This window comes from Herpailurus yagouaroundi, unplaced genomic scaffold (assembly GCF_014898765.1).
Source record: "Herpailurus yagouaroundi ecotype Mexico unplaced genomic scaffold, PumYag 100, whole genome shotgun sequence".
NCBI classification, from domain to species: domain Eukaryota; kingdom Metazoa; phylum Chordata; class Mammalia; order Carnivora; family Felidae; genus Herpailurus; species Herpailurus yagouaroundi.
Window position 1 is genome coordinate 44366858 of NW_024412391.1, and position 17883 is coordinate 44384740.

At 37.7% G+C, this 17883-nt stretch overlaps 1 protein-coding gene across 2 annotated transcripts in view; it reads left to right on the top strand.

The window, feature by feature from the left end:
* The window catches only part of SKAP2 (src kinase associated phosphoprotein 2), a 186035-nt gene that overhangs the window by 15958 nt on the left and 152194 nt on the right, over window positions 1–17883 (top strand). For both annotated transcript variants that reach the window (XM_040472395.1, XM_040472396.1), the window contains exon 4: window positions 3547–3654. In XM_040472395.1, coding sequence (XP_040328329.1) covers window positions 3547–3654 — 108 coding nt within the window. The remainder of the gene's footprint in view (window positions 1–3546; window positions 3655–17883) is intronic.

Below are 17883 nucleotides of genomic sequence, written 5' to 3' on the forward strand. Positions count from 1 at the left end.
AGGAAGGGATAATAGTGATTTGAACTCAACTATTATAAATTTAAAAATGTTTATCAGAGAAATATGCTGCTGTGGTACGATTCAGCTTTGATTTTGCTGTGATATTTAAGTTGCCACTGAAATTATACGAAGGGAAGCCTTGGATCATTATCTTTTAGCTGTTAACTTTGTATCGTTAATTAAACTTTTAAAAGTTGTGGGATAAATCAAATGGTTTTCTAGGGAAACAAGAAACAGTATTAATGAGCAACAACCCCATAATTATCCTTGTGAGTACATAACAGGGACACATTCATGTCTCTTCTTTGCGCAATAACTTTTACAAAGAAGTATTTTTAAACTGATCGTTAATTTTATGACCACAGAAATGAGATGCAAAATTTATGCTGTTGTCATTGGCACAGGCTCAAGGCACCACTGACATTATGTGTGATTGTAATAGAATGGCTACCAACTAATGATTCTGTAGACATTTCATTTGAGCCTGCTTTTCTTTTAGATGTCTGATTAGGCTGTAATGCTTTCAATTATGTCTGTAAATTGTATTGGATACGTTTACCTGATGCCCATTGTTGCTTTGGAGTTCAGTTTTCTATTACATAAACACAAGTTGAACATTTACCTTTTAATTTATAGAAGACTTTGCAGGTATAGCTGCAAATACTCAGCCCCTGGAGAGAAAACAAAAAGCTTTGCACTACTCAACAGCGACCCCTGTGTTCAATTACAGGTCCTTGTAATACAGCTCTTTATTGGGTTGGAAAAAAAAAAAAAAACCAATTAGGAAGGAGGAAAAGGGATGGATCATGACTGGAACAACAGTAAAATGAAGAAGACCATTTTGAAAGATGATGTGTCCTTTCAACTTAATGCAGGTTGAAAAGGGAATAACCACAGAGATTTTTTTTTTTTTTTAACTTTCTGGGTTAATTCAAGGGAGCTTAAAAAGGGGGGAAGGGAGGTAGAAATGAAGCCAGTAGCAGTATTTAACTTATTTTGTCTTAGATAAATATAAATCATCACATTGATTACAAAAAACATTTGAAATGAGCTGCAGTCCTTGGAACGGGTAAGCTGAAGACAATTTCATGTTAATATAGAATACGAAACATTTTTATTTTAAAACAAAAACCACAGAAGTCTTTAGCATGTTAGGAACCAATTTGTATAAATGTTCTGAACTCACATTAAGTATTATTTAATTTATAGCTTTAATGATCTTTTTGCTGTGTGTGTGTGTGTGTGTGTGTGTGTGTGTGTATACAGTTTTACATTGCTGGATATATATATATATATGTGTGTGTGTGTGTGTGTGTGTGCATGTGTGTATGTGTATATTCATGGATATACACATAAAAGCATAAAATGGATATTATTTTAAAAATCTTGATTTTCAAAGCTTTTTAACTTTTAATTTTTTTCTGTGTATTTCCACACAGAGTTTAATAGATTTAAGCCTGAGCATCTGAATCTTTTTCAAAATCACTTCCATGTGTTCATTGGTTTTAATCTTGTATTTTTATATTCACAATAGTGTAATAAGCTACATACAAGTCAGAATAGTAATGTATTTGAGGTATCCTGAAACTATTTTGTACACAGCAAGATTTATTTTATAGTTCATGATAGGAAATATCATTAGAAAACTCATACCATAACAGTTCTTACTTTAGGAAGAAGGTAAGGATACTCCAGCAACTAACAGCAATTGAGAATTTTGTGATCTTTACTGCTTTATGTTCCGTGAGCTGTCATTCCATGTCCAAACATATCTTTACTAGCATTTTATTGGGTTCCATCTTCCTTAATATTTTTTTTTTTAATTTTTTTTAACGTTTTTATTTATTTTTGAGACAGAGAGAGACAGAGCATGAACGGGGGAGGGGCAGAGAGAGAGGGAGACACAGAATCGGAAACAGGCTCCAGGCTCCGAGCCATCAGCCCAGAGCCCGACGCGGGGCTCGAACTCACGGACCGCGAGATGGTGACCTGAGCTGAAGTCGGACGCTCAACCGACTGCGCCACCCAGGCGCCCCTATCTTCCCTCATATTTGAAATCAGAGCACTCTTCTTTCCGTAAGAGAAACAAGGGATCACTGAATGTTCTGAAAAGTACTTTGAGCATTTTGAAAGAAAAAGAAATTAAGATCTAAAGAAAGGATAGTATTTACACGTGTTCCTTGGAATTTTATTTGGGGAAGGAACATCACCGTACGGTGCGCCTGGGGTGGAATCACCAAAACCTGTAGGATAGTCCTCTCCATTCTGTTCTTAGCGCCTGATGGGAGAGAGCTTTTTCAGGATAAGGATGATGAATGCCGGCGAAATGCCAAAATTATAAAGAAATAGGAACATTGATTTTTTAAAAAATTACTTTGACAGTATTTTGAAAAGGGCTGCTAGTTCCTCTACCAAAGATACGGTGAAAAATAGGGTGCTACCCATTAAGTGGGTGTCAGAGGATACAGATATTTTTGGGGGGAGACTAGTAGCTTTAATCTGGATCTGCTTAGAGACTATGTTCTAAGAGGAATACTGTATGTAGGTCCTCTAGGATTCCCATGGAGATTTTCATCATGCTTTTTGGGTAATCCTTGAGGTGGCTGGTTTTCTCTTGAGTTGTTAACAGATAATTGATAGGTAGTAAGTCTACTTTTTTTTTTTTTAAACTTTGTTGACTTTTCTTTGGATGTGGTTGAATATGGGTGAAAAATGAGTGCTTATATGTAACTATGTAACCAGGCTAGCAAAGATCTGATACACTCTTTAAAAAAAATTCTAAATGAGTATGTGGAAAAAACCCAAACCACAAGATTTTATTGTGGGGATTCAATGCCTTCAAGCCAACCAATCCACCTAGGGTTTGGAAATCACATAGAAAATGGCTAGAACATTAAAAAAAAAAATGGTAATCTATCACTGAATGAGAATTGAAGGTGTCAAATTGTAAATCACTCTGTGTGAACTTACAAGGGCGATATGAGTTTTAAAGTAGTTTTTCCCATAAAGGATTCCTGCTCTTGAAAATGGAACTGAGCATTTTTAATCTACTCTAATGTAACCCTGTGATTTTTCATGAAAAGATAAAATGTTCATCTGGCTTTGAATTATCAATTTCTCATCATAATTTTTCAAATTATTGAGTAGGTAAATAAAATTAATTTGAATTATTCTTTCTGTTGTGCTTTCCCTTTTGTTGTTGTTGTTTGTTTGTTATCATTATTTTGGTTCTGTTTCTTCTTTTGTTTGTTTTGGATACACACTCTGTTTTACCCTGCTTCTACTTTTTTGTATACATCTTTGTAGAGACCACCATCATTTTGGAACTGGTATCCTTTTGTCCCAGATATAAGCAGTTGTATGCTGACTTTCAAAAACTCGTACTTGATCTAAATTACAGCGATATACGTTAAAATAGGACCTGTTTTGTTACTTTGTTTTTTCATGACCGTGACTAGGTTTAATAGAAAAATTTACCTCTTTTGACACAGTAACATTTCTTAAGGTGGCTAATTTGTAAAAGACTTTTCTCTGATTCTTCTATAGGTGATGCAGAAGATGGGGAAGAGTATGATGACCCTTTTGCTGGACCCCCAGACACTATTTCGTTAGCCTCGGAAAGATATGATAAAGATGACGAAGCCCATTCTGAAGGTATGTGATATTTTTCCATCGAATGTACCTCTTGACCTTCCACCACAAGACAATGCAATGCGCAGAGGTGGTGGTCTTGTCAGAAAGCACAGAAATGCAGAGGCTTCAGTTAACTTACCTTTACCGGAACCTTTTAAGGAACAGAAGAGCTCTCTCTAGTGGTTTTCCTAAGTATGTAGTTCCTTCTTTTCCTAAGAAATTTTCTTCACTAGAATTTTTAAGAGAGTGTTTACATCATTGTATGAATATTATTAGTAAGTTTGTTGGTTAATTTAATATTATCAGATTCTTGCTTAATTTCATTGTGCTGCTTAATGGCTTCTTGTATTATTTATTTTATAAATAATGAAAAAGGTTTTTGGTCTTTTGTTTTGAAAACTTCATATAAAACGAGTTCATAAAATATTAAATTAATTATTCCTACATTGCTTTCTCACATTAAGACAGGTTTTCATCAAATGCTTCTCTTAATGCACATTTTCATTTTTCTGATTGTCACCTAAAATCTCCCACGTTATGGAGCACTATTATGATGTTTTGCATTAATTGAATTAGTAATAAAGTTGATTGTTTATCTCTTAGCAATTTTGTTAAAACTCACCAAAGTTATGAAACTTCCTTTTAGCATAGCATGTGCTTTCTCTGTTACAGCCAATTGAGTACGTCTGTATTGTAGAGATCTTATAAGGGTGATATATAGTTATAAATTAAGAATGTGTATCGATAAATTAGCCATGCATATTAATTCATGGCACTCAAAGTTTCACATAGACACAGAAATGAATAATGCCTTCTGCCACTGGATGATGATCAAACTGTGCAGTTCCATCTCTAAATACAATTGCTGAATGAAAATATGCTTCCTGCAACAGAGCACTCCACATTTTATGTTATCCAGATTATTCCCTTTGGAAACATAAATTGCTTTTATGAGGTATAAAATTATGTCTATTGCAGAACAGGGATAAGTCAAGTACATGCATAAGTGATAAACATTCTAACCACTGATTCAGAACAACACAATCTTTTTTTTTCATATTCAGAACTTTGTACAATGTGTAGCAATAATAATCATATCCATTTTATGTTGAATTTTACATTTTGGCAAAAATTTAATTTCTATTTTTAAAGGAAGGTATTTTTTTCTCTTATAGTCCCTATTTTTGAAAAAGATGCATGTTTCTCTTGAGTCACACTTATTATCTGAAACAGAGCATTACCCTTCCTAACCTGATCTTCAAAAGCATTTCTACTAGAAAATGTTTTATAATTGATGAAATAATATTTTCAGCAAAACAATGAATTATTATTTGAATTGAACTATTTTTCAGACATGTGACAATGATTTGTTTTGCTTCTGTTAAGTGTTGGTAGATAGAAATGAGTGTGTATGTGTATATGTATACAGAGACAGAGTATTTCTACTCGAGAGAATATATATACACAAAATGTTCATAGAATATATATGCTCAGAGTTTTAAAAAATAGCATAAATATTTTGAAGTACAAGGGAGCATTATGTGCTTCTTAAAAAAATTGTAACCTAAGAAATCCAACAATTGAATATCTATGAGAGCCAGTGTTTTGTTAGAAAAGAGAATTGTTATTAAACTATAATGCATTTACATAATGATTATATTTTATTTATTATGAGTAAATAATTTATCATATGTTTCTTTTCATAACCAAATATATGGGAAATACATTAATAACATGAAAAAGACTTACTGTTAAAAGATTAAATTATCAAAATTTGAATATTATTTAATAACATTATGTATATCATTAACTTTTTGTCAAATATTGGTGCCTTTTCATTAGTGTTGATATAAGCAGTTCTTAAGCAGATTGAATATTTAACTTTTAGTATTATTCACTTTTGGTATATAAAAATACCATATATGGTAGTTTTATATTTTCTTCTAAGAATATTGTAATTTAAAAACTACCACTTGGACTTGTAATTTCTACTCTGAAATATCATCTAGTCATGTCAGTTTCTCTGCTTTCAACATAGATTTGGTATGTGTGTTCTCTTTTCCTTGCCGAATAAATTTTTCTTCATTATGGGACCTCGGTCTAATGATATATTAATTATAAAAAGATAATGCATTTAACAATAAGTATAACTAAATTAGCACAGGTCACCAAAAGGCCTTTTGTCAAATCAGATTGTTGTTTTGTCCTTTTGACTTTTACCTTATGGTAGGCACTAACAAAGTATCTGAAGTTTGATGGATTATAAACTCTAAACATGATATGTATTTTTCATAATGCTAATGTAATTTTCAAGGTACTGTAAAGGTCAAACCTGCACATCTTTGTGTGCATTCTAAGTCTGTCTTTTCCTTTCATATTTCTTTTTCTCTGTTACTCTGGTTCAAAAGTTCACTCAGTTCCCAAATGGCTACCTAATTTTCCAGTTATTCCCTCAAGCCATATGTGTTTTGGTTTCTTTATGGTTTATTAGGTACTGTAGGAAAGTAGCATAAGTTATATCTTCTAATGAAATTCAAGCACACTTCAGTGATGCTTCGACTTGATTGCTGGTAGCAATTAAATCACAGCCAAGGAGAATAATGCATAATCTCACAAGGTCCAGACACCCTATAGAAATTGAAAGGGGATGAAAACAGAAAACAAAAACAAAGTCTTCAAACCCTGCCAGACACACTGTTTCCAGCCTGCCTTTTTTTTTCCTTTCTTTCTTTTTTTTTTTTTTTATTGGCCAACTGCCTGATTGATAGCAAAATCATAACTTGCTGCATGCTAACAGGCAGAGTTCACTTGTAGGTTATTGTGAGCTGATAAAGGGTTAGATGGAGTTTTGATTTTCGCATTGGACCTTGGTACACCAGATTAATGGAATTTCAATGAGAGACTAGAGTAGCCACAGCTTTGTCAGAGAAACAGATGGAGATTCTATAGTCATGTCTACTCATTAATACTAGTTGCCTGAAAGGTGTGCTGCTTCTCTATACAAAAGAGTTGATATAATTGATTTTTGAGTGGTGCATCGAAAAAAAGTATCTTATTGATGACTAGAATTGTAACATAGATGGTGACAGATTTTTGTATAGCTTGTAGCATAAAAATATTGTAGGTTGTAATTTTTTCTTCTCTCACTTTGGAAGCGCTTTTATTTTTATTTTTTGAGAGGAAATACATTTTAAGACAATAGCAAAAAAGGAGAAAGTGACATGCTCAATTACCTTTTAAGAAAAACAGAGTCTATTTTATTTATACACGATTGCATGACTGCTGTTAGTTTCATTTTGATGTGGTAATATTTATAAAAAAAAAGCATACTTACTAGAAATTTCATTTTATTAACTTTGTGCCTTTTTTTTTTCTGGAAAACTAAAACAATCATAATGGTTTCTAAGCTAGATCGCTGTTAGAAGTTTTATGCTATCGTGTGGCTGGATATACAAAAGTGTTAATATAAATGGGGCATGTCAATAATCAGATAAAATTGGAGAAAATGAAACTCAAAACCTTAAAGAAGAAGATTCCTCATTGTACGCGTTAGGATGCTTTCTTGGGCACTAAGGTAGGAGATGCAGGGTAGCCTTTAGACACTGTGCAATGACTTGGGTTTCCATTTTTCTATTCTCAAATCATTTTTCATTCATTTTCGTCATCTGTGAAAGAAGGCTTCTAACCATGTAGCATTGTGGAAAGTCCCTGAGGTGAGGTGAAAGGATTCGATGAGCTAGAAGACATATATCGGCTGTGCCCATCGATGATAGGACGAAGAATCCCAGTGGACATTTGTTACAAATCTGATTCAGTCCTAGACCATAATCACTTTGTGGATAAGATTCTGGAACCTCTAGGGTGTGAATATAGGAAGGCTAAAATGAAGCTAAAGGTATAAAACAGTCATCTATTGTCCTGGTATCTTCCTAACGAAAAATTCCCAAGCAACATAGGTTACTGAAAACCGTGGAGATCCTTGCATTGCAAGGACATAGGTTTATATGAAAAAAAAAATCTTGGTTTAGGAATGGAACTGTTTTTTAAAGCTTGGGGATTAAGAAAAAAGGCTAAGCCTGTCTTGATCATAATTCATAAGAGTAAAGAATGATTTTTTTTTCTTTTTTGGTATACTTTTCTTTAAGAAAATCTAATGTATGAAAATTGGGATTTATAAAACATATAAATCACTTATTCCAAAAGATTGCTTTTAAAAAAGATTATCTCTGGGATGCCTGGAAATAATGAGCTCTCACAATGCATCTAAAACAAGCTTAGATATAAATCCATCGATGTGCACACACACTAAATTTAATGTGTGAATTTATATACATTGCACACCAAACTTTTGAGGGAGATATCGTTTTGTGTAAAATTAGGTTTAGCACTAATCTGTTCTTGTAAAAGCAAGCAGTAGATGCTTTACTTCTCTCTGGGTTCCAGTAGAATATGAAACAATGTTTAAAACCAGGGAAAAAAGGTTCTTTCCCCACCTTTTTAAAAACATTTTATTTTGGAGTAATCTCTACACCCAACATGGGGCTCAAACTCACACCCCCGAGATCCAAAGGCATATATGCTCTACTGACGGAGCCAACCAGCCACCCCTCAGAATGTTTCTTTCAATACCTTACCATTAAGAGGAAGAGTTTTTGTACCATAGTATCATGTGATTTTTTTTTTTTTAAAATTTAAAGTTTCTTTATTTAGTTTGAGAGAGACAGAGTGCTAGCAGGGGAAGGGAAGAGAGAGAGAGAGAGAGAGAGAGAGAGAGAGAGAGAGAGAGAGAGGTGAGAGAATCCCAAGCAGGCTCTGAAGTGTCTGTGCAGAGCCTGAGGCAGGGCTCGAGCCCATGAAACTGTGAGATCATGACCTGAGCCGAAACCAAGAGTCGGATGCTTAACTGACTGAGCCACCCAGATGCCCCAGGATCATGTGATTTTTGATACTTAAATTCATGATTTTACATTTTATTCTGAGGATTTAGACTAGTTTTGCAATTTGCATATATCTTTGTGTATATAATGTACATTACCGTTGCACTTGAGTTTTTTTGTTTGTTTTTTACTTTTTTGTTATTTTAGTATGCCAGTTGCTAGCTTGTGTGTGTTATGGGAAAATAAGAAAGGTGATGACTTTAGTTCTTCTGTAATGTATATAGCATAGTTTCAAGTACTTTGGTGGAAGTGAGGGATTATAGTTTGGGGAAACGATAAAAAGTAGAAAAACATTTAAGACTCAGGATATATATATTGTGTGATTGCAAATATAAAGTGCACAGATGTGAAATATTTTCATGATACAAAGGTATATCTAAGTAAATAAAAACACAATCATCTTTCTAAGTTTTATGCCAGGGAATGGGAAAATACATCAAAATAAAATGGGCCAATAAGACTATAACGAAGTGGACTAGATCAGAAAGATTGGGAAGGTAGGAACACTCAACATAATCAAAAGTAACACACCTTTAATACAGCAAATTAGCAGGTATTTACACGGTATATGAAGAAGGGTGCAAGATACCTGGACAGGGCAATGGGAAATTCAAAGATAAATAAGACAGAGTTTCTGTTTTCAAGATATATGTAATCTAGATGGAAGGAGAAGACAGTCACCTAAAATAAGGTGGTAATTAGCAAGCTAAGTTTCTAGTAAGGCAGATTCCAAAAACAGTTAACTAATGTGTGTTACGCTGTTCAATTGATTTGGTCAGTACCTAAGCAAAAAACTGGTTTCATTGTTTTTCCTCTCTAATTTGTTGACTAAGTCAGTCCTATATCTTGACATCATATTGAATAAACCAAAGCATAAACTTTATGCCTATATTCTGAGAGGTTGTGGAGGGGAGGGCCTTTTATTCAAGTGAGTTTTGTATGGTTCCTGAAGTTTGCTGGAGAGAAAGTGGGAAAAGATGCTGAAAAGAACGTTTGGAGCAGAAGTCCGAAAATCAGGTTTTCATCAGTAACTGCTTGTTCCTAGGGACAATGCCTTAACGAAGTTTGAGCCCCACTCACAGATCCTTAGGTGTCAGCACCAGGCCAGTGGTAAAGATGTTTTTGGCTGCTGCAGAGCACCGTATCTCTTAAGACTTAGTTGCATAACAGGCTTTTCTTTCTTGCCATGTGTATGTGGATTTGGCCTGCAGCCTTTGAATTTGGAGAAGTTGCAATATGGGGCTTCCTGCTTTCAGTTGTGTCTCCTGTTTGTAACCTGAACTAAACGTTGTATTTAGAGTTTTGGAATTGAGAAGCAAAAATTCTTTAAGACAGTGGACTGACGGGGTGTCTGGCTGACTGAGTGGATAGAGCATGTGACTCTTGATCTTAGGGTTGTAAGTTCGAGCCCCACAATGGACGAAGAGATTAGTTAAAAACAAAAATCTTAAACAGCAAAAAAAGTCAGTGGACTGATCAATTGGATTTTAGAGGAAGCCATGCTTGCCTTCACAGGATTCCAAAGGGAGCTGCCTTCCTCTGAAACAATACCTTAAAGGTGGCTGTGCTGGTAGCTGGGGTAGCATCTTCAAGGAAGGAATGAGTTAGTATTTATTGAGAAATTAGTCTGGCTCTGAACTAGATTCTTTCATGTACATTACTTCCTTTAATTGGCTCAGAATGACACTATGAGGGAGACATTGTCCCTATTGTAGAAACTGAGACTAGTAAGGTTTAGGTCTCTGACCAGAACATCCAACTAACTCATAAGTAGGAAACTTCAACTTCTTTGGGCCTTCTATGCCACGCTGCTTAAAGAATTAGACTAGTTTGGAGCACCTGGGTAGCTCAGTCAGTTAAGCGTCCAACTTTGGCTCAGGTCACGATCTCACAGCTCGTGAGTTCGAGCTCTGCATCGGGCTCTGTGCTGACAGCTCAGAGCCTGGAACCTGCTTTGTGTCTCCCTCTCTCTCTCTGCCCCTTCCCTGCTTGTATGCTCTCTCTCTCTTTCTCTTAAAAAATAAGTAAATATTTGAAAAAAAAAAAACAGAATGAGACTAGTTTTCTAATCATGAGAGACATGCATATGATTGAAAAAGAACAGAAGGATATTCAATAAGAGTAAAAGCCTTCTTATTCACCCCTCCCTGACCTGTCTGTTCTCTAGAGGTAGCTAGCTACTTGTTACAGTTTCTTCTGTGGTTACCTTCATAACTCCGGATACTCTACTTCTGTAGTATAATATAGAAGTATACTCACTTGATCAACCTTAAACCTTATCTCTTGACTCCCTTTATGATGGGTGATTCTTCAAACCTCTTCTCCTACTTCTTGTGTTTGCTTTTGACTTAATGATGTTCTTACTTTGTAAAGTGCCAACCTCAGACAGTGCCTATTGACTCTTTGTTATAAAATATGAGGAAACTTGAGCACCTGGCCTTTCTGCCATCTCCCTTCTCGCTCTTCAATTCTAATTTTCATAATGAAATTATTTTTGCATTGTTAAAATCCATAGCATTTATATTTGATTCTGTGAGTTGACTGCGCTTTGTCTACGAGTTAGGTTTTAAACGTTGGTCCTTTTCCTTCCTGCTAATGCTTTTTCTCAAATGTCTGAGATCCTTGGTTATTGATTCATGTTAATGAGTGAAGGACCCAGTCAGATAGTGTAGGTAGCTTCTGTGGGGCTTCTTTGCTTTTGCATGTCTATTATCCTGCAAGGCTTTTCTTTTCTTTCTTTCTTTTTTTTTTTTTTAACGTTTATTTATTTTTGGGACAGAGAGAGACAGAACATGAACGGGGAGGGGCAGAGAGAGAGGGAGACACAGAATCGGAAACGGGCTCCAGGCTCTGAGCCATCAGCCCAGAGCCCAACGCGGGGCTCGAACTCATGGACCGCGAGATTGTGACCTGAGCTGAAGTCGGACGCTCAACCGACTGAGCCACCCAGGCGCCCCATTTTCTTTTCTTTTTTTAATGTTTATTTATTTTTGAGAGGGAGAGAGAGAGAGAGAGAGCGTGCGCCAGGGAGGAGAAGAGAGAGAGGGAAACACAGAATCCAAAGCAGGCTCCAGGCGCTGAGCTATTAGCACAGAGCCTGGTGTGGGGTTTGAGCCCACAAACTGAGAGATCATAACCTGAGCCGAAGTCGTTCGCTTAACCGACTGAGCCACCCAGGCACCCCGCTTTTGAAAGGGAGGTTGTAAGTAAGGTGGGCAAGGCTTGACTCTAGGCAGCTTGCTGCAAGGCTCTTAGGAGCAGACAGGCAGACCCGGATTCCCACAGTTGTCAAAATAAGGAGGACGTTCTCAGGGGGAAGTGGAATGCTTTTCTTTAATTCCTAGTGACGGGCTTTTAACCCTTCCATTCTTTTTTAGTGCTGGGGTGTGGGCAGTCTGGAACTGTCTGAAGCTCTGCTCACTCAGCTCCAGTACCCTTCCCAGGAACCTTCCTCCGGAGCTGGTGTGCTTTGTTTAGAGGGTGGAGTTCAGAGTCTGGATGCAAATGCCTTAATTGCTGGCTGCTTTTGAGGACAGACCTGGTGGTTCTACCTGCTTTGATTACAGTTCTTTAACGAGTGGCCCTCTTCACCATCCCATAACGCAGCTTGTAGCATTTCTGCGGCTCTTTTGCAGAGCTAGCACTTACTCTCCTTAGCATCCTCCTGGACTCTGATTCCTCTACCGTGACTCCCTTACTCTTGTCTCATCTGCCTTTCAGTTGCTAGGAATTACTCAACATTTTTGATCCACCGAAGATACTTTTTCTTGACTACCGGTGTTATTAAGGTTTTATTCTTTTTTAAAGGTTTTTTAACTTTTACGATTTAAAAAATTTATTTTGAGAGAGAGTGAGCACGCACACAAGCAGGGAAGGGGCAGAGAGAGAGAGGGAGAGAGAGGACCCCCTGAGGCTCTGCGCTGCCAGCCTAGAGCCTGATGCCGGTCTCAAGCCCACGAACTGTGAGATCATAACCTGAGCTGAAATCAAGAGTTGGCCACTTAACTAACTGAGCCACCCAGGTGCCCCGAGGTTCTATTCTTTAAAAACAAACAAAAATAATTTCATGGGGGACTTTTAGGAGGAAAGGTGGGTGCTGTCTGTGTTCCTTTTCTAATAACATCAAGAGGCTGCTTTGTCCTAAAACATCTTCACAGTTGATCTGCTGGAATCATTCCTTGGGGAAGAAGTATGCTCCCTGGCTGCAGGTCAAAGGTAGTCCAGAAAGTATCAGTCAGACCTCAGATACAGTTACTTAGAGTGAGTGTTAGCTTTCTAGAAGAACCTAGATGCTGTAAGCAGCGGAGAAGCATTATCCCTTTCCCTACAAGAATTGTAATCTTATCGTGGGTACAATACGTATAAATCTAATATCTGGAAGCAACTTTATCAGCTCTGTTCCAACACGGAAATGTGTGACATTGACCCTAACGCTAGGAGCTAAGAAAAGGAAGACGCTGTTGCAAGCTGGTCTCGATGAATCGTGTTTGATGGAACGAAATCGGAGTTTGAACCAGAACTTAACAAGGATAGGTAGAGTTTTAACTAGTCAAGAGTGGGGGAGAGAATGTTTTTCGGATAAGCTGAGGAAGTGATGACAATAGGAAGCGGGGCGGGAAAGCAGTGTAGTTCGAGGCACTGTGCAAAGACCCGCAGGGCTTAGAAAGTTAGAAGAGGTCTGGGAGATGAGGCTGGACAAGAGTGGCACATTATAAGCATTGGCTCTCTTCTCTCTTTAGGTTCTAATTTGTCCGCTGACCGAGTGCCTCTGGCTAAGGCACTACCTTTGTGAATTTCTTTCTACTTCTTTACAAAGATGTCCGTTATTTTAGGCCAGGGAGAACTTAATTATCGAGGATTATATATGGTGTCATAAGGAGTTGAATGAGTAAGCAAAATGAGTATCCATTTTAGACTTGTTGAGCAAGAGAATATTAATGATGAAAAGATTTCTTTTGTTTGTTTTTGAGAGAGAGTGAGTACGGGAGAGGGCAGGGAGGGGCAGAAGGGAGAGAGAGAGAATCTTTTTTTTTTTTCATTTTTTTTATTGCTTATTTAGTTTTGAGAGAGAGAGAAAACCAGGGAGGGGCAGAGAGAGAGAGAGAGAGAATCTGAAACAGGCTCCAGGCTTTGAGCTGTCAGCATGGAGCCTGATGCAGGTGTTGAACTCACTAACTGTGAGATTATGAGCTGAGCCAAAGTCAGACGCTTAACCAACTGAGCCACCCAGGTGCCGAGAGAGAGAGAGAGAGAGAGAGAGAGAGAGAGAGAGAGAGAAAGGTATCTCACGACCCTGGGCTTGATCTGTTGACCCTGAGATCATGACCTGAGCCCAAATCAAGAGTCAGATGCTTAGCCAACTGAGCCACCTAGGCACCCCTATGATGAAAAGTATTTTAGAAATGTTCAGCTAGTTGGAGGATATAGACGGGTTGCAGGGGATGAAAACCTGTGGTCTGTGTGGTAAAAAAGATCTTTCTGTTAGGTCCGATGTGAAATGAAGAGACTAGACCAGGATAGTGAAACTGGGAAGGTAAAGATACACTTGAGAGAGAATGGAGAGGACTTGGTAAGTGGATATGTGTAGAATTTTAAACAGAAAGAAGCCAAAGATAGTTACAAAATTCTAAATAGGATGACTAGAAGAATTGGCTGAGATATGAACATTGGGAGAAGAACAGATTGGGAGGAAGTTACAAATGTTGATGAGTTTGGGTTTGAACAGGTGAGTTTGAAGTACCAGTGAACATCCAGACTGCCTGGTACTTAGCTACATCCATGGGACTTGAACTTCAATGAGCTTTAGCTTGCCCTTCTCATCCTAGTTTCGTTCTTTTGGGGGCAGATAAGGGATGAGACATACCCAGTCATCCTAAAACGAAGCACAGTAGTTGAGAACAGCTTCTGTGCTCATACTGTCTGGGTTAAAATACTGGCTCTTCATTACTTAACTTTGTGACCTCCAGCAAAATTGTTCAACCGATTTGAGTTTCTTCATCTGAGAAACTGGGGATTGTCACGCCAGGCTCTGTGCTGACAGCTCAGAGCCTGAGCCTGTTTGGAATATCGTGTCTCCCTCCCTTTCTGCCCCTCCCTGGCTTGTGCTCTGTCTGTCAACAGTAAACAAACATTAAAAAAAAAAATTGCTGAAAAGCCTTTCTGGGTCTATTTAAAAAAAAAAAAGAAAAAAGAAACTGGGAATAGTAACACCACCCATATCCTATGGCCACTGTGAGGATGAAATGGGATAAGTGTAGACTGAGCTTAGAATACTGCCTGGCCCACCGTAAAGACATATTACATGCAAGGTATTATTGCTGTCCAGACTATTTACCTAAGGGTTGCCTTAGATCAAGGTTTCTTTCTGTGTTTGACACAGCAGTGTGCCTGAGGTGGTGTCCAGGTTTTGTACTGTTTAACTCCTAAGTTTCACGGGCTAAGCTGGATCTTGGAGGATTTGCAGTCGGAAGTTTTAGAGATTCACAATAGGTGATCACTTTTTAAATGGAGTACGCTGCATTGGAAAGTGTTACTAGTTACGTTTTCCGTAATAAACGGATCATGCCTTTGTTCAGAACCATTCTGCCTCTCTGTGCCTTAACTTTTCTCTATTGAGGAAACAATGAGAATGTGAGAATAAAGAAATTTTGTGCCTGGGAGAATTGTGTGGATAAGCATCAGGAGCCCATGGGAGGAGTCACTCATTTTATATGTGAACTCAATAGTCAGTGACTAGAAAGCTTGCAAACTTTTGAAACGATTTGAGTGAATTTGAGCTATGTTCGAAGATTCATGAAACGACACGTGGAAAAAAAGCGAGGGAAAAAGTGGCCTGATGTTAATAGGGAACAAGGGGGGACCAATTCGTGTCTCGTTCTCATTTTAGAGTCAAATGGGATAATGTTAAAGACAATAACAGGTCCAAACAGAAGGAGTACACACAACTCAGATGCAGGGCTGGAACGTCATTAAGAGCAAATAAATGGTCTGTTAATAGAGGAGATTAAGGCAAAAACGGTTTCTTAAATTTTTATTTTTATTTTTTTTATTTTTTTTATTTTTAATTTTTTTTTCAACGTTTATTTATTTTGGGGACAGAGAGAGACAGAGCATGAACAGGGGAGGGGCAGAGAGAGAGGGAGACACAGAATCGGAAACAGGCTCCGGGCTCTGAGCCATCAGCCCAGAGCCCGACGCGGGGCTCGAACTCACGGAGCGCGAGATCGTGACCTGGCTGAAGTCGGACGCTTAACCGACTGCGCCACCCAGGCACCCCGGTTTCTTAAATTTTTACAAAGATTAAACATGGGATGCACTCTTTGGTATCTGCTTACCAAAATATTTTTTCAAAACAGAATAGTCATCAGGGCCCTTGCTCCAGACTTCAGGGAAAATGGGATACACATGCTGTAGATTTAAAAACAATATAGATACTATTAAAGAAAAGGTCTCTGCAAGGAAGGTGTCAGAATCAACTTGAGTAAATTATTTTTTTGAGGAGCTTTTTTCTTACATATGAGTAGTGCCTTGCAGTATAGAATTGGGGGTAAGATTGAAGCAATTCTTTTATTAAGCCTCCTAAAATTATGGCTTTTGAGAATGTATACAGTTATGAGGTTAAAAGGGATGACTGTTATAGAGTCCATCAACAGTTTGGGGGTAGTCTAGGGTTCTTAAAGTGTTCTTTTTTAAAGAATTAATACAGTGAACGAATCAAGGGTTGCTGGAAGGGTTAGGGTGGGGGTTAAATGGGTGACAGGCATTAAGGAGAGCTCTTTTTGGGATGAGCACTGGGTGTCATATGTAAGAGATGAATCACTGGGCTCTACTCCTGAAGCCAAGACTACACTGTATGGTAACTAACTTGAATTTAAATTAAAAAGTATTAATCTTATTGGGGTATAATTAACATAACCACAGAATTTACCCATTAAAGTATACAATTCATTAGTTTACAAAAAATTTTTTTTTAATGTTTATTTATTTTTGAGGGGGAGAGAGGTAGAGTGTGAGTGGGGGAAGGGCAGAGAGAGAGGGAGACATAGAATCCAAAGCAGACTCCAGGCTCTGAGCTGTCAGCACAGAGCCTGACACGGGGCTCGAATTCACCTGAGCTGAAGTCAGACACCCAACCGACTGAGCCATCTAGGCACCCCTACAATTCAGTGGTTTTAAATAAATTCACAGAGTTGTGCAAGAAGCATCACTCTACCAATCAATTTTAGAACATTTTTATTTTCGCAAAAAAGAAAGCCAATTTCTCTAAGTAGATACTCCCCATTTCCCCCCCTCTCTTTCTACACCCCATGAGCCTAAGCAATCGCAAATCTACTTTCTGTCTTTATAGCTTTGCCTAATTGGGACGTTTTATTTATAATTTTTTTTTAATGTTTATTTATTTTTGGGACAGAGAGAGACAGAGCATGAACAGGGGAGGGGCAGAGAGAGAGGGAGACACAGAATCGGAAACAGGCTCCAGGCTCTGAGCCATCAGCCCAGAGCCTGACGCGGGGCTCGAACTCACGGACCGCGAGATCGTGACCTGGCTGAAGTCGGACGCTTAACCTACTGCGCCACCCAGGCGCCCCTGGGACGTTTTATTTAAATGGAACCACAAAATATGTGGCCTTTTGTGCCTGGCTTCTTTTACTTAGCGTAATGTCTTCGAAATTCATCCATATGGTAGCATATGTCAATACTTCATTCTGTTTTATAGACTGATAATGCTTCAGTTGTATGGACACACCATATTTTGTTTGTCCATTCATCAGTTGATAGACTTTTGAGTTGTTTCTTCTTTTTAGCTTTCATTAACAATGCTGCTATGAACATATGTGTATAGGTTTTTATGTGAATGAATATGTTTTCATTTCTCTTAGAGTGGAATTGCTGTGTCATATGTTAACTCTAAGTTTCACTTTTCGTGATATTGTCAGACTGTATACCAAAGTGCTATGCCATTTTGTGTTCCCACCAGCAGTGTGAGAAGGTTTCCATCTCTCCACAACCTCTTCAACACTTGTTATTGTCTGTCTTTCTTTTAGTCATCCTAGTAGGTATTAGGTGATGTCTCATGATGGTTTTGATTTGCATTTCTATGATGACTAATGACGTTGCTCATCTTTTCACGTACTTATTGGCCATTTGTATATTTTCTTCAGACAATGCCTACTCAAAGCCTTTTCTCATTTCTCAATGAGGCTGTCTTTTTATTAAGTTCTAAGAGTTCTTTATATATTCTAGCTACCAGTCTTTTATTAGATATGTGACTTGTGAATATTTTCTCCAGTTCTGTGGGTTGTCAGTTTCACTT